The 20941-nt window shown below is 46.9% G+C and overlaps 1 protein-coding gene across 11 annotated transcripts in view; it reads right to left on the bottom strand.

Moving 5' to 3' along the window:
• The window catches only part of Mknk1 (MAPK interacting serine/threonine kinase 1), a 40277-nt gene that overhangs the window by 7726 nt on the left and 11610 nt on the right, over positions 1-20941 (bottom strand). For 7 of the 11 annotated variants that reach the window (XM_029476332.1, XM_029476328.1, XM_021160704.2 and 4 more), the window contains 7 exons: positions 17303-17408; positions 15181-15282; positions 12242-12339; positions 9368-9447; positions 7819-7892; positions 5857-5961; positions 2172-2227 (listed from right to left, as the gene is read on the bottom strand). In XM_029476332.1, coding sequence (XP_029332192.1) covers positions 2172-2227; positions 5857-5961; positions 7819-7892; positions 9368-9447; positions 12242-12339; positions 15181-15282; positions 17303-17318 — 531 coding nt within the window. In that variant the 5' untranslated portion in view covers positions 17319-17408. The remainder of the gene's footprint in view (positions 1-2171; positions 2228-5856; positions 5962-7818; positions 7893-9367; positions 9448-12241; positions 12340-15180; positions 15283-17302; positions 17409-20941) is intronic. The other 4 variants (XM_021160701.2, XM_029476334.1, XM_029476331.1 and 1 more) reach the window with 1 other exon arrangement.

The following is a 20941-nucleotide window of genomic DNA, read 5'->3' as shown; positions in this document are numbered from 1 at the left end:
GGGAATGAAACCCCAGACCTTGCATGCTAGGCTGGTATTCTAGTGGTATCTCCAGACCTGGTATAAATGTTCATGTATGTTATAGTGGGTATCAGCACTTCATTCTGTTTAGGGTTGAGTAATATTCCATTGTATGTAGCGATCACGTTTTGTTTATCCATTTTGTCGATGGACTCAGTGGCTACTAAGAACAATGAATGCTGTTATACAGGTTAGCACACAAATACCTGCTGCAGTTTCTCTTTTCAGTTTTGGGCACATCCGTAGGAGAACTGCTGTTTCTGCACTTAGCCTTTGGAGGACCTGTCAAACCATTCCCACATTCACAGCACCAGCAAGGTATGAGGAATCCAACTCACCTACATCTTCCCCATCATGAACTGTTTTCTACTAAAAAAAAGATAGCCAGCCTAGTAGGTGTATAGTAGCCACACTGAGCTGCAGTCCGTTAATAACTTATGGAGCAGAACATCTTATCATGTGCTTGCTAGCCATCTGCAAGTCTCTGAAGAAAGACCATTCAGGCCTCTTGACTATTTCAGAATTGAGTTGCTGCTCTGTGGCCAAGTCTTAAGAGGTCTTTATATATTTTGAACATTAAACCCTGATCAGATATATGACTTTCAGATATTTTCTCCCATTATTCAAGTTGGCTTTTCAGTTTCTTGATAATGCCTTTTGACATTTAGCTTCTCTTAAAATTTAGTTTTTCCAACCATAAAAAAAGGGGCAATAAACATGTACCATGGAGAACCAATGAAAGAGAGGACCTGAAACACTGTGTATGTCAGAGGCAGCAATGAAAGCTTTGAGCACCCACAGGGCTCTAGGGCCTGCTCCAGTGCCATAGTCCAGGCCTTCCCATTTACCATGGAAAGACCTTCTGTATGGTTTTTAAAAAAAACCTCTCTAAGTATCAGTTTCTTCATCCATAAAATGAAGATAATAGTAGTGTGTATCTTAAGATGTTTTATACATACCAAATAAGCACAAGTGCCTGACACAATGTGAATATTTGAAATGTTAACTATAATTATTATTAATGATCATAATAATGATACATTATGAAGGTATATGCAGAACTACTGATAGGATGTCACAATCACAAAAATATTTGTTTTTGATTTTTCAGACAAGTTCTATGTATCCTTGGCTGCCCTGGAACTCACTCTGTAGCCAGGCTAGCCTCAAACTCAGAGATCTGCCCGCCTCTGCCTCCCCAGTGCTAGGATTCAGGGCGTGCATTACCACAACCAGCAGAAGTCACAAGGTTTACTTGAGTTAATACATTAGTGTCCCACAGAGAACTGTGTGTGGTGGACTGGCTCATACATTCACTTCTGGCTGTTCCTTAGCTATGAGCTAAAGCTTCTACACTAAGAATGCTGTTCTTGCATTAGTACATGCATGTACACACATGGAGCTGTGAATATGGGCTACTGGTACTATCAGCCTCTACCACAGAATTTGTTAAATGCATACACTATATGGAAACACAAACACTCCCATTTACCAGTAGACCGGCTATAGTGATGTTTACATAGGGGGCAATGTTCAACAGAAGCATTTAGAGTTTCACTATTAATGAGCACCTTGGAGATAGAAATAGAAACAAACTCTTATCAAGAACTTGCTCCCTAATTATTACTCCTAATAGTGGACACCACCTGGCATAATACCATACCACAGCATTTATGGGCAGAGACAGCCATATAAAAGAACATATTTCAGTTGTCTCTGACTCACACCAACTGCTCTGAAGCACTGTGATAGAAAATATTAATGCTGCTCAAGGCTCACATATTTTACAAGCTTGCAGACTGAAGCCAATCAAACAGGTGATAAGATCAAAAGGCACAAGGACTAACTACCTGGAAGTTTTGGGGGGGGGGTGCAGGGGTCATTTCAGACAGGGTCTCACTCTGTAGCGGAGGTTGGCTTTGAACTTGTGGTGACCCACCTGTTTCAGCCTCGAGAGGGCTCAGATTACAGGTGTAAGATGCCACACCTGGCTGGAATGTGGGGACATTACATATTAGGTACACCGGTCTCCTGTGTTCACAGTAAGCTGTTCTTGGTGCTCGGCCAGGGGGGCTTCTGACTTCCTGCACTGAGGCAGGGAGGTATTCCTGATTGACATGAACTGTAACATCCCAAACCAGGCCAGGTACCTTTTCTGGAGATTCACACAGTATGTTTTCTGGCTTCAGATCACGGTGAGCAATGCCTGGAGTGATAAACAGCAAAGAAGGGGTTAACATATGCACATAATTATCAAACATTCCACACACAATTAATTTTTTCCAAATGCTGTTGTTCGCAGATTAATTCCCAATTATGGTACATTAAAAAATCAACGAGCTGCAGGAGGCAGCGGTAACCAGAGACACAAACCGAGAGCACGGTTGATTCTGCAAAGTTCTTTTGAAGTAGAGGCTTTAGAAGTCTGGCAGGGATAAGAAGCGCTGAATGAATCCTGGGCAGCCTACTTTCCACACCGCAGAGACAACCGAGAATTCTTACTGTGCCCCCTGACATAAAGCTAGGCAGACAGCCCTGCAAATGGCAAGGCTGGGACAGCCATGCAGAAATAATGAGTGCCTTGTTTGAGAGCATCTTGGGACCAGGATGGCTCTCCCTCATTTCTTCTTGTGTAGCTGATTTTAGAAGAAGAGTCCTTCAGTGTGACTCCTGGAGTGTTCTGAGGACCAAGTGTTACTCTGCAATTCTCCCAAGGCTTCTCGGTTCTCCCTCTCACCTGCTCCATACCACATGTGCATGCTTGGCCGCCCTGCCTGCAGCAAAGCTTTGATCGAGTGAGCACACAGCTCTTCAGAGGAGACACCCCAGTGTTTGGGCCACACCTCCTATAGAGGCCTGCAGATAGAAGCTGACCTGTGAAGGCATTAAATTTTCACAGGGGGTGGGGTGGGGTGGGGTAGAATCCATCTACCCATAGTAAGGGATAGAGCTAACAAAGGAGGGCATGGCGTTCTGGCAGAGAACACGGAATTCTACCTCCATCCCTTGACAGCACACACAGCACTGCCTAAAGATTGAACACGCTGCTTCGAAGGCCTGGGAAGCAGCTGAAGGCACAGAGTGATGATGGGGAAAGTGAACATGCCACATTCAAACTCCCGGGATCAGCTTCCCAGGCAGCCCTCAATTCTCTATTAACAGGTCCAGCCTTCTGAAGTTACTTCACTTGAGAAGAAACAGCTGAGCTCCAGCAAGCTAAGTAACTTCATCAGTCACCTAATTGAATGAGAACACAGAGCAACTCAGCCTGGCCTGCACAGATTGAGTTAGGCTACGCTCACCGCACTAAAAGTGAAGGATATTTCCCATTATGGCAAGTACTCCCACAGAAGATCGCAAGCTGCACACAGAGCCTTACTCTCCAAATAGGTGCCCGTGGCCCATCGGTGCCTCGGCCCGAGAACTCGGGGAGCCGGGCTGTAATAAAGGGGCTGCCTGAGTGAGTGCTCCAGCCATCGAGCGGCTCTGGTTCATTTCCCAGAGGTTAAGCCGCAGTGTGTCCAGTATTTAAAAGTAGGGAACTTGTTTTGAGGCTGACCCATTCTTGCCCAATTCATCTTCCCGGCATGAAGTTATTTAGAAAACAGCCAAGTTCACCTGGAAATCGTTTTTCATCCTCTCCAACTTCTAGTCACATGGGCACGGGCCAGCTAGATGGTAACAAGCACTTCACAACTTCTAAGACACCATTGGCCTCTGGTCCCTTTAGTGCATTTTTGTAAATAAATAAATAAAAAATAAAACTGCCTTTACCCCTCCTCCAAGGTATGGCTCCTGTGAAAAGCATGACCCAGTTTTGCAATCTGCAGAGGCAGCTTGGGGAGCAGTTGTAAATCTCTGTCAGGCAGGTGTTCCCTGCATGCACCCCAGCTTTCAGAGACAGAACTGCTTCCATTCATCATGCTGTGCAATGCTCAGATACCCTTCCAGGGAGTCTCAGCTCAGGCGCAGAGTCAGGGCCTCAGCATGGACACTAGAAGTTTGCAGATCACTTCCAGCCACCCAGGAGGAATCAATGAACCCGACCCGCTGCTCACCTGCCACACCTGGCTATGCTCGATGTCTGACACAGAGTGGGATCCATGTACAGCGTGCCTGCAGCTGGCTCTGAGCACTCACAGCTGTGCAGGAAGTAGAGCTAACCAATTATTCGCTCTACCTCCATTTCCCCGCCCAAACCAGGAAGAATGCTTTGCTTCAAGGAAAGTAATTTAGAAGTAAAAACTCTTTATGTCTAGTGAGAGAGGGCAGAAGAGGTAACATTTAACAAAGACCACATCTACACACACACACAATATATATATGATACATATAATAAATATATAAGTATATACATATATATAGGCTTAGAACCTTTATTATATATGAATTTGTGTATGTAGCTGTGTGAATCTTCTGTATGTACTGTGTATATGCATATACATGACAAGAACTGTGCACAATTACCCCACCACATAGCTCCTGACATGTGTACACACATATACCCATAAGAGTTACAGAAGATACAGTCAACTACATAAATGAATTCACCTAATACATAACAAGTGTAATGTGTTAACTACCATGGAGGACACTGTTGTCTTTCTTAATCCTTACCATAATGCCACAGGATATGTGTTACCACTGAAGGAACACAAGAGGGTAACTCAGTTTTCTGTGGCATTAAAACATGTATGAAATAGTTGAACAGACTTATGGATATGCAAAAAGATTAAATTCAGTACAGTAGTTCTTAAATTATCCAATACGGAGGACTACCTAATCCTACCAGGCCAATGTGAAAGATGCTTTAAAAGATGAAATGGTGCTAAAATGCTCCCATGGGAATGGGCCGTTCATTTATGAGTTGTACATCATTTGTAAGGAAAAGGAGGGGCTGGGGACATGGCCTGATGGTTAAGACTGCTAATCATCCTTCAGAGGACAGTTTGGATTCCAGCACCCACACCAGGCAGCTCATAACCACCTGTAAGCCAAGATCCAGGGGATCTGACGTTTCTGGCCTCCTTGGGTATACCCCTTGCACACGTCTTTGTTACTTTGTGGGTTCTTCTTTTTTTTTTTTGCACCTTTTGTTCCCCCTTCACCCCCATCACTAGAAAGGAGAGAAAGGGATGAGGGGGAGATCTCTGAATCTGACTTCTTTCTTCTTTGAGCACAACTAGTAACAAACCGCAGTCAACCCCCTGAATGACCAACAGTTTATCGGGGGTTCTAGCACTTATATACCCTCTGAAAAGTTTGCAGAATTTCAAGTGTCACACAATCGCAGAAACTATCTATAGCTGGCAAAACCATGCCTCTGCTAGAGCACGAGGCAAATCATAGTCAGCTGCTGCAGTCTGAAGCCACTCCACATCCCCACACCTGGGACTTAAACAAAAGCATATTCTTATAATACTTGTGTTTTTTAAAAGGGACCCAAAATTCCAGAATTCTCAAAAATGTCAATACACAGTACCAGATTCACACAAGAACAATTAAAAATCAAATGAATTCTAAAAAAGAGAAATATCACTTACATCGAACCACAGTGCACAAACCACATGTGCTTTGGGCACCATGAATCCAGTCTTTTTGCCCCTTCTTTTGCCTGTACCTCTATCTTGCCACTCTATCATCCCCTACCTTCCACAGTGAAGCCTTGGAGTCACACACCTCCTCTCCCTAGGTGGACAAGTGTGAATCATGAGGTGCCATCTGTGCCACCTCTTGAATAGGTGCCCTGCCGGGACTATGTCCTCCCCTTGGTACCCAGAACGTGGTTGGCCCAACCTGCCCAACATGCCCACCCAAATCAAAGCCTTGACTCACCTTTAGTGTGCAGGAAGTCAAGGGCAGTGGCGACGTCCCGCACCACTCTACTGGCTTCTAGCTCATTGAAGTGCTTCCGCTTCTGGATGTGAGCTAGGATGGAGCCTGGGGGCAGAGGGACAAGAAAGAATGGCTTTGTAGGCTCTGGCGAGCATAACTTCTTTAAGGACAAGTTTGTGGTGGAGACACAGGCTTTCTTATTGATTAATGTCAAGCACCAACTGCAGTGCTTGGTACAGCAGGACCAGCATAACTCTGCTGAACCTGATTGCTACCTCTGTGTCTGCCTGTGAGGAGTTCAGATGCAGTTCACTACATACGAGGCAAAAAGATACTGATGCCACTGGGGCTGAGCTGGCTTCTGACATCAAAAGGAAGTAAAAATGAAATCGCTTATGGCTGTGGGGCTTACAGACATTTCCCCCTCTTCTTCTGAACTCTGACACAGAGAACACAGACAGGCCTTCAGTGGAAATTCCCCACACTCCTTGTCTAAGCAAAGCCTCGGGGGTGGGGGAAACGGAAAAGACAGGATTGCTTTTCCTCCTAAACCTTCTCCTTCACACGTCATTATTAATTTTGTTGGCAATGATTACCATTTATTGAGTGTCTACTATGTGCCCCAAACTGTTCAATCCTCTTCAGAAACATTATCTCAACACAAATGCACAAAATGAGCAGAACAGCTATGCCCATTGTATGAATGGGCAATTTCATGTCAAGAAGTGGCTAAGCAACTTGATAAACTCACACACAGCAAGTGGTGGAGCCATGGCTTTTGCCCAGTAAATCCAGCCTTGGAGCTTGTGCACACGTCCTTTCCGCACACAGGACTGTGGTCCAACTGCTGGGGAGTGGATAGTCTTGAGCCCTCCCACATCCCCTTCATCCCACAGTCTGGCCTTACTAGAGCTATCCCTTAAGCAAAATGGCTTCAGACCATCCTATTGTGTCTGGTAGTCTAAACATAATTCACAGTCTATGCTCATTGTTGGAAGCCAGTATTGGGCGTCCACTGGGCTGAAGGTGTCATTCCTGGGTCCTAAAAATGACCCATGCTTACTTATTATAGTTTTTGCCCTGCTGTTTGTTATTTATAAATTTATTTAAAAAGCAAGACAGGAAAACTATTTCACAGACTTCTCAGCCCAGTCTGCTGTCTTGATAGTGCCCACAGCCAGCACTTATTGATCCCTTCGTGCCTAGCAGCCTGGTGCTAAGTGCTTCCCTCAATGCTTTCTCATTCCGTCTCCACTGCAGCCCTCTAAGGCAGCTGCTACCAAGAGCTCTATTTCACAGATGAGAATACTGTTTGCAGAAGGCTAACCGATGTTTCCAAGGTCAGGAGGCTGACGAGTGTGACTTCAGCTTAGCTTTGTTAGTTTCTATGCAGCCTTCCTCAGCCCCACACATTCCTGTAGCCTTCATCTTGCAAATGTGCCCTTCGCCTGGTGCACAGAGGGGAGAGGAGGGGACGGGTCATTCCAGTGACAGCAGTGTGGTGGCAGGTGGATCTTCCTTCCACCCGAAGGCTGGTATGTTCTTGTTTTTCCCCTGTATCCCGAGTCTGCGTTCCAAACAATGGGGCCCTCCTCTCCTCTGTTTAGTCTTTCTAGACTTCCCAGTGTAAGTCAAAGCTTCCACTTCATAATTAATTTAGTTACGTAGTGAATGTGTCAAAAGAGGGGATTGATAAATTGATCACTAACAGTATCTATATAGAGCTCCTATTCTAATGAAAAGGCATTTATAGACTATCCACACAGGTGACATTCTAAGCGCTGCAAAATGCTAATTATCATCCTTCCCTCCGGCCTCCCTTCTCCCAAACCAAGGGCAGTTTTTAAGTCCTTCATCCTTTTTATTAGCTTGACTCATTTTAGAAGTCTCTGGGATTCATGATGGATGATCACCACCCTGGGTCTTAATCCAAAGTCCAAACACATACTCAACAAGATATACCTCCTTGCAATTTCTCAAAGACCAAGTAAAACCGTGTGTCATCTTCAAAGAATTCAATCAGCTCCAAAATGTTCCTTAAATAGAGAAAAGGGGGGAGCATTATATGCTAAAGTCCACTCATAAATATCCAATGGACAAATACACAGTGGCTGAGGCGGGCAGAAAGCAACTTGAAATCAGAATGCTTATCAAAGACTCATGTTTGAGAAGCAGCCCACAGTGTTAGCAAGATTCAGGTCACCTTATCTTTCCATAATGTTTAGTCTCTGGTGTTTTCACCAAGTCTGGGCTGTCAAACCCCAACCCTAAAACCCACTAGGTAGAGTTATAAAAAGTCCTGGTCACATTAAACTGAATAAAATCTGCAGCCGACTGGAAGCAATTGCGGCTAATAACACTGAATAGTAGGTGTGTGTCCTGGAGGCAAGCAGCAAATAATTACTTGCCCTCCCTCTTGCCCATAAATCACGGGGCAGTATTTACATTGCCTGGAGAAAATGGAAACATCTGTCAAATAGACTTGGGGCCTAACGTGGGCACCGCTAGACCCTAACTGCTAAGCGCTGCTTAATGAAACCGCAGCGTTCCTGGCCACTGTAGCACTTGTGGCCTTCCCCGGTGAGCACTCTCTGTCTGCCGGAGTATTGCAGTGCTCTGCCAACAAGGTCGTCTTGTAACTCAGTGGGGAAGCCACCAGCTTGGATATTGGAGGTGTTGGGGGCTTTTTTTCTTTGGAAGAACGAAATAAACCTAGTAGAGTCTCTAATGCTGAACTAAGAAGCTGCAGGGCTGAAAATAAAAATCTGTCCCTCATAAAAAAATGCTGAGCACTTGGGGAGAGACCAGGCTTTTACTAGTGTGAAGGCGTCCGAATAAGATGGCCAAAATGGCCTAATTTGAAAGAAGATTGTAGAGGCAGTGCCTGGAGTTAAATCAACAGCGGCCCCCTTCCTCCAAGCTTAATGACAAAACCATCAATACCAGGCCACTGGCTCCCTGCTGACCCTGCCAAGGAAGTGGGGGACGGACAAATCTTGGAGGTGACCCTGATTTAAAGCCACTGTGGGAGGACCACTCATTTGGAGCTGTGTAATGCAGGGCTAAAGGTTACTGTGGCCCAGTCATCAAGCAAAGGCAGCTGGTCCCACCTTCAGCACTGTAATGGCATCCTATACTGGGAACAGGAAACAGCAGTAAGTAGCCCAGCAGTCCCCAACTGTCTGCATTAGCCCTAAAGACTGCTCCCAGGCAACGCTGCTGGGCCATATTCCACAGGCATTGGGAGAAAATGAAACCCCATTTCTTTCTCAAGTAGACACTGATTAGGAGTGCTCATTCTTCTACCTTATGGACTACTGCCATTTATAGTATTTCAGCCAAGAGAAGGTGGTATTTGTGGGCTATTGCTACCCCACCTCCCCTTGAAAGCTGGAAGGAGCTACATGCAGTTGTGGAGAAGCAGTGCCATCTTGGAGTCAGGGTTGGTAAGAAGGAACCCCTTCGGCAGCCAAGTGCTCCTCGGAGAAGCAGACACCTACTTAACACTCACCTGTTCCCTTGACACTGATACAGTGTCTCCACCTCACGGAACACGCGACTTCGACTGTGCCCGGCTTGCTTCTCGATGATCTGCAGGAAGAATGAAATCGGTCAGGTACACTACCTGACCTCAAGACAGATCCCCAGCCAGAGTCCCTGAGAAGGAGGCAAGGTTAGACTCGGAGCAGCAGGAGTCTCGGGTAGGCCTCAGTGACGTGGGGAAACAGGACATTGATGCTTATGAAGTGGCTGCTCTTGGCTGCACATGGGATACTGGAGCAACCAGTGAGATAAAGCAATTTCTACTGGCTTTTTCCCCCAAAGGGCAGATACCTTTTAATTTCTTGAGATGGAGGAAGGGCAAGGATGAGGGAGGGCAGGGTGAAGAGGAAGCAAAGACTCTACTCAGATGCCACTCAGCAACTCCCAGGACAGAGTAAAATACCTCCTCTCCTGATACCCTCACTCTCTGGCAGGCTCTGTAAGTAATTCAGACATTCTGTCTTGGTTAACCCTGAGTGCACTGTCAAAAATTAAGGAAGGTGTGTATTCTTCTGTCCATTCCCAGTCCTCTCTAGCCTACACTTGCTCCAAGCCTAGACAGCTTCCTTCAGCACCACAAGGCTTCACTTCTCCCATGCTGTGGGCAGCTCTTGCTACATCACCACATCTCCACTTGGAGCTGCTTGCCAAGTGTTGAATTCAGGAACATCCGAGCCTGTGCAGCAGAGGTTTGCGTGGTGTCTGGCTGACTCTGAAAAGCCCTCTGGAGCCATCAAGAGCCTGGAGCCCTGTAAACAGAGGCTGCAGGCAAGCCTTCTTGCAGAACTAGTCCTACTTCACAGCTTAGAGGGGAACATTCTGCCCCTTCCTTCTAGCTGCTTGGCATAATACATCAAAAGATTTTAATATGCTGTAGCACAAACATGCGTATCCAACTCTAACTTGAAGGCTGGTCACACCTGTTAGAAAGTCACCCTGGACCTATATTTTGAACAGTCAGCAAGGTGCAGTGCTGGGGAACAGAAACTATTTGACTCTGAGCTATTCAGCTGCATTCGTCAAACAGGGATGGTCAAGGTTAGAGCAACTTTCCAGCCCAGCGACTTCTGTCTGAGGAGAAAACCAATGGGTCCTGATCACTAGCCAGAGAGCAAAAAACATGGGTAACTACTCTGAGTTTGAGGCAGTGTGGATCAGATTATTGGACCATTCCACCCCAGCTCTGTAGGTCCCAGGGTGGATGCTTAGAGGGAAGCAGCAGTAAACCAAGCCTTGGGGAGCTGTACTGGGAGATCTGGCTTGTCTCTAGTTGTCTAAGCCTCCAGATCCAAAACATGGGTCAGAAATGCTTTCCTTCTGTGACTCACCCTGGAAGAAAAGACCTGCTGTCTGTCTGTCTGTCAACCTATCTATCTATCTATCTATCTCTTTTTTGAGACAGTCTCTTTCTCTAGCTCTGACTGGCTTGGAGATCACTATGTAGACCAGGATGGTCTGAAACACAGAGATTCACTTGTCTTAGCCTCCCAAGTGCTGAGATTAAGTGAGTGCCACCACAATGGGCTCCATTCAATTTAACATTCATGTGTGTGTGCGCTTTAAAACCACTTTTAGGCATATTAAAAATTCTTTTTAATTTATAGTAATTTGTTTCCAAAATGGAATGAAAGTAGGCCTTTTGTTCTATGTGGAACAATATCCCATCCTGAAGGCTTAGTGGAGATGTTCTTCATGGTCATAATCCACAGCTGGGATGGAGGGGTTGGTTGGAAGAGGAGTTTCTCTGGATCCAGTTCAGCAGGGCTTCCCTGAAGGAGGCAGTGCATAGACCTGATAGCTCAGCTGGCTGATCTGAGAAAAGCTTAACCCGTGTGCCACCCCAGGTTCAGAGAGACTTCCACAGAGCTCAGTAGTCCTCGCCCAGTGGGTCTCAGAACCACTGGGGCACCTGGCAAAGACACAGCTTCAGGCTCTCCTACACTGAGGAACTTGTCTCTCTGTGCTGCTGGCTCACTTAGTGACCACTGCAGTTTGACCCTGCCCTTCACCAGGGTTTTCAAACAACCGAGGACCATACTCCCCTGGACGGTGACCTGTACCGTGCTGGGCCAGGCCTACTTTTAATGTAGTAGAGCCAGAGCCAGCACCAGCGCCAGCGTACTGCTCACACTCTCGAGGGGACACTGGTGCTGCTGGCTCAGGGACCCTACTTTGAAAACCACAACTCTGCCTCCATCCCTTCAGAAGCCAAAGAATTAAAATGTGAAACTCGCCAGAGTCATGCAGCCAATTAAAGGCAGCATTGAAACCGATCCACATCTCCTGCCCCAAGGCCACGAGCTCAGCCACTTCAGGTGTTAGTCCCTGCCATCCTGACACTGCTCACCACTTGCACTTTGTGGTTTACAAAGTGTGTCCACCAGTTCATCTTCATTTCCGCCTGCATAGTCACTTCATCAGACATTGAGGGCAGGCAGGTTAAGTGAGTTGCCCAAAGTCATATAAGTTTCTTAAAACAGGTTTAAGCAGAGCTTTTACTGATGATGCTTACTGGAGTAATCAGAAACAGCCTACTCTGTGCCAGACACTAATGTCAATACATTACATATATTAATTTAATCCTCATAATCTTAGGTAAGTTCTACTATTTATACCCATTTTACAGATGGGAAGACTGAAAGAAGGGTTGAATAACTTGTTCAAGGCTACAAAGCAAATAAGTAGAAAAGCCCAGATCTGAGCCCAGTGAAAGTAGCTATGCTCCCTGCTCCAACCTTTCTTTCTGAGCTACCATGTTGCATAATGCACACTTTATCTGGTTTGGGACAAGCTAGGAATGACGATTTGCAAAGTAGAGATGGGGACCAAGTGGGACACTTACTTTGACAGCATACTCCTTGCCACTCTGTAGGCTCACAGCACCCTGGACTTTGGCATAGGCTCCTTCTCCCAGCAATTCCGAGGTCAGCTGGTACACGTCTAGAGAGGTCACAGGTGAGAAGAAGAATCAGGTGAGTCACCCCTCTGCAAGCCATGATGGGAAGGGTACTGTCACTCAGCTTCTCAGGCCTGCTCCCCAGGCAGAAGAGACCGTGGTGACTCTGCAGCCGCAGTGATAAGGACCACCCAGCTTTCCCACACAGCACCTGACTCTCCACAAGACTTGGCTGACACCTGTTCCTCATTTTCGAGATGAGGGCAGAGCAGGAGTTTCACATATTCACTTTTGTCCTTCAGTACCTACTTTCTGGGCATCTACTGTGTTAGGTACCATAATAGGGACACAAAGAGGAACAAAATCTAGTTCCTCCCTTCTAGGGGCTGAGTCCAGTAGGAAAGACAAGACAGACACAGCAGCCCAGAGTAAACCTGGTGAGTACCAGGGAGAGTTAGTGCACGCAACGTGTGTGCGCGCGCACACACACACACACACACAGAGCAGGCCAGGGCAATCCAGGCTTTGGTGAGTATCACAGAGGGTCAGCCCAGCAAGGGGAAGGAGTAGAGGGAGAAGCAACCAGGGAAGGGATGGGAAAAACCCCCTGGGCAATGTAGGGATCCTCAGAGAAGGGTACTGTTTGAATGAACCGCATTCATTCATTTACTCATTTGCTGGGCACTCGTTTGCCAGGCATGGGGGGTGGTATGAAGGGAATAATACACAACTATTTTATACACAAAAAGTGGAGGTCAGTGGAGGAGTCTCACAAGTTTCTGAAAGTCACCACAGAAGTTAGGGACCGAGCAGGATGCAAACAGTGGCTTGCAGTGCAGGTGAGAATGGTCCCAGCAGGGCAGTACCAGACCCAGGCTGGAAGAGTTCATGTTCACAGAGTTCTCAGAGCCTTTCCAAGGGAAGCCTGGCTCTACCACAACCCCTGCTGAGCTGACAGCATCCTTTGCACCCCTCCTTGGTCGCTCTCTTGAGGCAATCTAGTCTTTCAACCCACTGCCTTGCCTGAGCAGAAGACTTAATCAATGTCAGATTTCATCACTCAGTCACGAGATATCTGAGCCTGTATCAACTATCTCTGAGTCACAGGAAACTTTTTGTTTTGTTTTGTTTTTTTCGAGACAGGGTTTCTCTGGCTGTCCTGGAACTCACTCTGTAGACCAGGCTGGCCTCTAACTCAGAAATCCGCCTGCCTCTGCCTCCCAAGTGCTGGGATTAAAGGCGTGTGCCACCATCGCCCGGGTAGACATGCTGATTTGTGAAGTCTTCTAAAACCCCAAGTACTTTTGTCTCCTCCACTGCCCAACACACACACACACACACACACACCCATACCCCACCCCCACACCACACACATCCACACATACCACACACCACACACACACACCACACACAAACCACACATACACATATACCACACACGGACACATACCACACACCACATACCACACACACACACACACACACACACACACACACACACACACAGTAGGCACACAGTTTGACTGAAGAGATGGCTCAGCAGTTAAGAGCACGTGCTGCTCCTCCAGAGGAACTGAGTTCAGTTTCCAGCACCCATGTCAGATGGATAACAACCGCCTATAACTCCAGATTCAGGGGATCTGATGGCTTCCACAAACACCTACATGGCATACACTCACACAGACCACACACATACACACATACACATAAGTAAAAAAAATTTTAAAAATCTTTTAAGAAGAGCAAGCAAACCAGATGTGGTTGCTGGCACATGCTTTTAATTGCAGCACTTGGGAGGCAGAGGTGGGTGGATCTCCATGAATTCCAGGCCAGCCTGGTCTACAGAGTGAGTTCTAGGACAGCCAGGGCTATACAGGGAGATCCTGTCTCAAACAAAACAACAAGAACAAAAAACAGACCCTAAACCTCTATACTAAGTCCTTTCTTGGTTCCATTACAGTCTGGGCTTGCAGTTTTCTATATGAATGTGCAGTACCCTGTTGGCTACTACTTGTAGGTGACTTCCATGGCATGCTTCTCTCCCAGCATGCCCATCAGTATTGCCCCTTACAGACACCACAATGCTAGGTGGTTGGAGCAGAGTATTCCTGACTCACACAGTGCTTGTTATTAGAATATTCTACAGAACTCGTGGAATGTGTGTTAAGACTAGGAAAAGGGTCCGTGAGGGAAGCTGCCCCACGTCGCACAGGGAAATGACCACATAGAGGGGATTTGCTAGTCCTGGAATGGCTGCTGATCCTTTGCTACTTAGCAGAGACACTTAGTGACTCATATCTTCTTGTCAAATGTCCAGAGATAACCCTGGCAACCCCCAGTCTACTGACTTGCCCCTGGTTATCCAAAATGTGTGATGATGCAACGTCATGTCCCCTGGCTGCAATGCTTTCTCAAAGGGGGAAGGTCGAGCACACATGGCACACACCGTGCAGCCTCTGTGAGACCAGCTCCCCTCCTGAGAAGACGGCCATGTCACTGCAGCTACAGCTATGTCACTGCAGCTGTAGCTTTAGTGGTTTTGCTTCCTCTTTTTTGGCTCTTCTGCTTTCCAGCCTTCCAGGAACCACAGGAAGAAGGCTCACATCTGAAGAGGAGCAGGCACAAGTGAGGCTCTCAGCTCTCACAGACTGGGTTTTCTGCCACTGAGGCCATGTGCACACCATTCAGAGAAGGTCAGTGCTCGCCCGAGAGGTTTGCCCATCCTTTCCCCATCTTGATCGCTTCTCACTCACTCCTGTCTTTTTAATCACATGGATGACCTGGCTCTAAGGGAGGTGTCTCGGCATCTGGCCCAGTAGATATCAGAGATGCCTCTCCCCTCCTGCAGCACTCAGGCTCAGCCCCCATGAGAGTGTGGCACCAACCTTCAAACTTTCCTGGCAGAGAGTCGGTGGCCCGGGTCTTACGCTTCTTCTTTCTCCTCTTGTCACAATCCACGATGGGAAGGGGCTCACTGCTGCCCATCTCTGGGATACAAAGAGGGGACATAAGGGAAATTGCACCATACCGATCAAAGTTTACCCAGAAGGAGAAAAGAGAGAGACCTGGGAGTTTTATACTGATGGTTTTTAAATATCTGTGAGGGATATTGATTTGTTTTGACCCAGGAGGCAAAACTAAAGGCAAAACCATTATAGGAGATCATTAACTGTGGGAAGGGACTCAGACAGGCAGCTAGATTAGGAGAGACGACCAGAAGCCTGCATTTGCCAAGCTTATTAGCACATGGATTTGGTCTGCCACCAGTCAAACCAGAGTCCTGAACAGAACAAGCAGGCCCACCTGTGATCATCAGAGCAGCAGGGCCCCTGTGGCTAGGAGCTGAGTAAGGAGGGGGCAAGAATAGAATCTGATGGCAGAATCAGAAGCTGAGCGATATCTCCATCACTGTACTGGGGGCTGTGAAAACCTTCTATAGAGTCTGCCTTATCCTGGAAGATAACAAGGGGGCAGGGCCTGGGCTGAGAAGAGGCCTCAATTCCTCCACCCCAGGGGCACAGACTGAATGCTTCATCATCCTCTCCCTTCCCTGGTCCTTCTCTGAAAGAGTGCAGGGAGGCCAGCCGCTGACAAGTCTATGGGGCGGCTGGATGAGGCCACTTATTGTAAAGACATCATTATCTCTCCCTGGCAGGCACCTGGCTCCCATGCTGGCAGACACAGACACAGGACATTTTGGGCAGGAAGGGTCAGGAAGGAAGGAAGCAGCAAGAGACTGAGATGGGGAAGAAGATGGGGAACAATGAGAGCCAATCTCGGTTTTGTTTCTAGGCCACTCTAGCAGGGGCCTTCCCCTGGTAAAGAAAAATTACTTATAGAACATGGCATGCCCCTGATCCAGAGTGGAGCCTTAATACTCTTTGCCTGCAGTTAGAAATAATAAGATTTCTCTGAAGTCTCTGGGTCTAAATCCCCACCAGGGTGATTAAGTCTCTACATCCTTCTAAGATAGAGGCACCGGAGAGCTGACGGTGGAGGATGTGAGAGACTTCTACACCAAACTTCAATAAACACAGGCTCTGAGGCTTGGTTTGTCCTGAGAAATTTTAAAATCTGGTTCTTTGCTCACGGAGGGGAAGGCCTACTCCCTTGTCCAAGAATCTGACAGCAGTGACTTAGTGCCACTGCCGGCATGCATGCTGCCCATAGAGGCAGGCACTTGGCAGCTGCTAGCAGGAAGCATGCAGAATGGCACATTCAACACCACACTCCAGAAAGCACAGCTAAGCAGCCAAGCATCTGACAGCCCTGCTTAGATGCATCCCTCCTTCCACGGTGGGGATCTGATCACAGCAGGTTTTCAACTACACCCCAGAACAGAGAAGAAAAAACACCCAGATAAAAAGAATCCACAGAGTACCTAAAAACATTACTTCTGCCAACAGCTTCAAGCACAAGGTCTACCTGGAGACGAGAAAGCCCTACAACTCTCAAAGGATGAAATCCTGCTACGGAAGCACCCACACTCCTAAGGTAAATCACAAAGAAAAATGCCATCCAGATGCATGTACAGGGCACTGGGAGAAATTCTTCAAAGCACAAGGTCATTCGTCTTTTAAGGTTTGGGGGAAGGGGTCAGGATGGGTTGGGACATGACTGGACTGACCTCCCTGTGGCATGCAGTCTAGTGTCAGCCCTTGTCCCAACTATTTCCTCACCAGCGCTGCAAACCCAGAGTGGAGTGAACAGATGTGGTTTCTGCTCCTTCACCCTCCCCTGGCCACACTCTGATTAGGAGCCTGTGGACAAACCAAACAACCCACAGGCAGGCAGTGTGGAGAACAGCAGGAGAGCTGGCGGCATTGTGGCTCACAGGGGACTCTCAGACATACTTACAGCTCTGGACAGAAAACCCTGTTAGCAGCAGTTTATACGTGCTCGTTACCACAGCAGGGCTGTGGAGCCTCCCGTGGAAGCAGCATACCCTTGGGCAGAGCCACATACTCAATATTAGATTTTATGGCTTCACACACAAAGACAGAGTACCTGGTCTATTCTGCATGGATCTCAGTGGAAGAAGGTGCGCCAGGAGGGACAAATGGGTAAGGTTTCCTTGTAAACAGAACTTGTTGAGGGAGAGTTGTTTTTGGAACTAGGAAGGAAAAATGTAGGGAAACAGTGAAATGAAAGCAGCATGAACTTTCTCTGTTTTCACAGCAAGAGGTATGGGGTGGGAGAGGTTGCTGGGATGAGGCAGACCACACTCTAGTTTTATCAGAGACCTTAATTCAGTCCCCTGCACAAACGCATCCTCAGGGAAGCCCCACAGTCATCTCGCACCGCGAACTGCCTGATTCCCTGGTGTAGGAATTCTGTCTGGCCATCAAAGCCAGCTCAAAAGTCCTCACCCCATGTAGCTCCCCAGTGACTCCAAATGAGCTGTGGTGCATGCAATCAATCACACTGGAAGTCAGTTAGGCATGAGGCAAACGGGGTATTACTGTGTAGAGCTAGGGGCTGGTACCAACTGTCTGAGAGAAGCTCCATTAAGACACTAGGATTTCCTTTGGCCTTGATCATTCCATGTTTCCACACTGTCCCTGCACACCCATCTCTACTGTAAGTCACGGTACAGCATAGATGGATATCATCCATCACACACTGCACTGAATGGTGCATGGTACCCAGCCTCTTAAATGCCCAGTGCACACTCTAAAAGACATGTGGGTGTGCATGTATCTTGCAGATGATGTGGGGAAAAGGCTGCTCTGGGCTGTGAGCCCCATCAACTTTAAGACCTCTCCAAAAATGTCTCAGACACACAAGGCTCTTAACTTGTTTTCTAAAAGCCCAGTCCTCTTTCAGACTCAGTAACATGAAGAGGCAGTGAGCAGTTGTTTTCAGTTTCCAGACAGCCTGCAGTGGCCCGGAGGCTCCCACCCTCACTCTCCTGTCAGCAGGGCTTGGGGAGCACATCTGTGTATCCTGCTGGAGGTGCACATGGAATGAGGAGACACACATGGGCCTGGGTCAGGAGAACAAAGGAGAGGCTCTGGTGCTCGTCTTACCGGACAGCCTCAAGGCTGAGTGAGCAGCTCTGCCTCTTAAGATCCTTAATTCCTTCATCTTCTTGCACACACATTAAAACACACATTCCCTGCCTACTTGCTAGGTTGCTACAAGATCCCAATGACATAATCAATACAAATGTGCTTCAAAACTGTATTATGTGTGCATAGGCATTTATATACACACATGAACATACAACAGAGGAGGAAGTCCAGGCTGGAATATGTGAACCGTTAATATTATAATTTAAAATGTGCCAATGGACCATTTAGTACCATGTTGGGTAATTTATATGCTCTTTTAAGTCTGTACCATTTTTAATTTGTAGACATGTTCTATGTGATGGTTTTTATTTTCTTCTTCATTCTTTTCAGGGTTTTCCAAATTATATGTGACTGAAATTTATCATTTTATACCATTATTGTCTGAATCAAATTTTACTTAAACAAAATAAATGGGCAAGGGGGAGGTACATGGAGGTCAGGGTTGAGTGGGAGGTGTGTGTGTGTGTGTGTGTGCGCGCGCGCGCGCGCGCGCGCATTCATGCATACAAGGACTCAGTGGCAGAGCTCAGCATGCTCAAGGCCTTGGTTTTGATCTTCAACACTGGGGAGGGAAAAAAAAACCTTTTATCAAATATACTTTGCAATTTAGAGGTTGATTACAGTTTTTCAAGTTATGTCTATATTTTTTGTATAAAAATTCAACATTTAGCTGGATGTGGAGGCAAAGGCCTTTAATCCCAGCACTCAGGAGGCAGAGGCAGGCAGATCTCTGTGAGTTCAAGGTCAGTCTGATTTAAAAATCAAGAGTCAAGGCAGGGCCTGGCAGTGGTGGCACACGCCTTTAATCCCAGCACTTGGGAGGCAGAGGCAGGTGGATTTCTGAGTTCGAGGCCAGCCTGGTCTACAGAGTGAGTTCCAGGACAGCTGGGCTACACAAAGAAACCCTGTCTTGAAAAATAAACAAACAAAAACCAAAACAAACAAACAAACAAACAAACAAAGAGTCAAAGCAGGGGGGTGGGACAGAAAAAAGAAAGAGTCAAGGCAGGGCTATATGTGGGGAGCCTTTGGAGGGCCTGCTTAGCAGGAATCTGACATTTGGCCATGACAAGTAAGCAAGCTCAGGCAGAAATCTGACATTAGGCCATGACAAGGAAGTAAGTTCAGGCAGGAATCTTAATCTTAGGGTCGAACAAAAGTAGTAGGGCTTCAGGCAAGAACTGGATTTGGGGCTTGGACAAGGAAGTGGGCTCAGATATTTTGGTCATTCTGACAAGCCCTTGGAAATGACAGTCGCAGGAGTAATCAAGGGACTTTGCTTATTGCCTTGCTTGTTCCTCATTGTACTGATCGCCCTTAACACTTGCATTTGCATGTAATTAAAATGGTATAAAAGCAGGGGAAAATATAAACCTGCCTCAGCCTCAGAACTGGCTGGGGTCATGCTATAATGTTGTCCCATTGTCTTTTTTTCTTTTTAATCCTCACTCTTGTGCTGGAGAAGCTGTTGACCTTATGAGTGGGCTTGGTCAGTTATACAATGAGACCCTGTCTAAAAAATGCTGGAGAACATTTTCTATTGAAGAAGATATTCAGTGTCAACCTTCTGTCTCCACACCTCTGTGCACAAATATATATCTGCACTTACATGTATATACCATACACAAGTATACACCCACATGAACAGATTGCACTAGAAGTATAGCAGGTGTTAAGGATACATATCTAAGACTCAGCCCGGTACCTCCACTCATGAAACAATTGGGAGAGCCCAAGGAGTATGGGCAACCCATAATAATAAGACATACTAGGTACTGCTTTCTCCAGCAGAGAACATCAGGGTCTACTTTCTAAAAATAACTGCCATTTCTCTATAGAGACTGGTGAGTCAGCCCCACTTTCCCCTAGACATGCATCTATTCCTTGATGGAGTCAGCATACAGATCACCAGCTATCACATCTTGCCTATGATGCCAGAGGGTCGGTCACCTGGTTAACTCAGCTCTGCAAACAGTTCTTGTCCCTCCCCACTCCACCCCTGCAGCTCTTAGAGGATCCCGGTCTGTCTGAGTACTTCTTTCATCCTCAAGGCTTTCTAGGAAAGGAAGAACGGTGCGGAGCAGGCTAAAGGGCAAAATCACAGACAAACTCAGCTGTATCCTCAGGGTCAGCTGAGGAGAATGGACAATGGGAGGAAACTGAGGGGCTGGGAGTAGCTTAGTAAGAATGCTCATCTACTGTGCACAGGACCGGAGTCCCATCCGCATCACCAACCATAACAAAAGCATAAACAGAAAAGGAACTGAAGGAAGCTTGGCATACACTTAAGGAAGGGGTTGAATAAGCCATGTGAGACAAAGGAAGAGGGAATGTGAGAGACTTGGGTCATCTGTGCCTCTGTAGCAGAAGTTGTAGTGTAGGCTACCAAAAATACAGTGCACACTCACGTGGTCTGCCTATGCCAGGCAATGTCTGAAGTCCTTTACAGGACTTCATATTTTACAGACTCACGGATGCAGCCTTCACAACGCTGACATAAGCATCATATTGTCCATGTTTTACTGATGAAGAAACCAATACAAATGGGTAAAGGTGATATGCCCACCATACC

This window comes from Mus caroli, chromosome 4 (genome assembly GCF_900094665.2).
Source record: "Mus caroli chromosome 4, CAROLI_EIJ_v1.1, whole genome shotgun sequence".
Taxonomy (NCBI): domain Eukaryota; kingdom Metazoa; phylum Chordata; class Mammalia; order Rodentia; family Muridae; genus Mus; species Mus caroli.
This window is presented reverse-complemented; position numbering and strand designations above follow the sequence as displayed.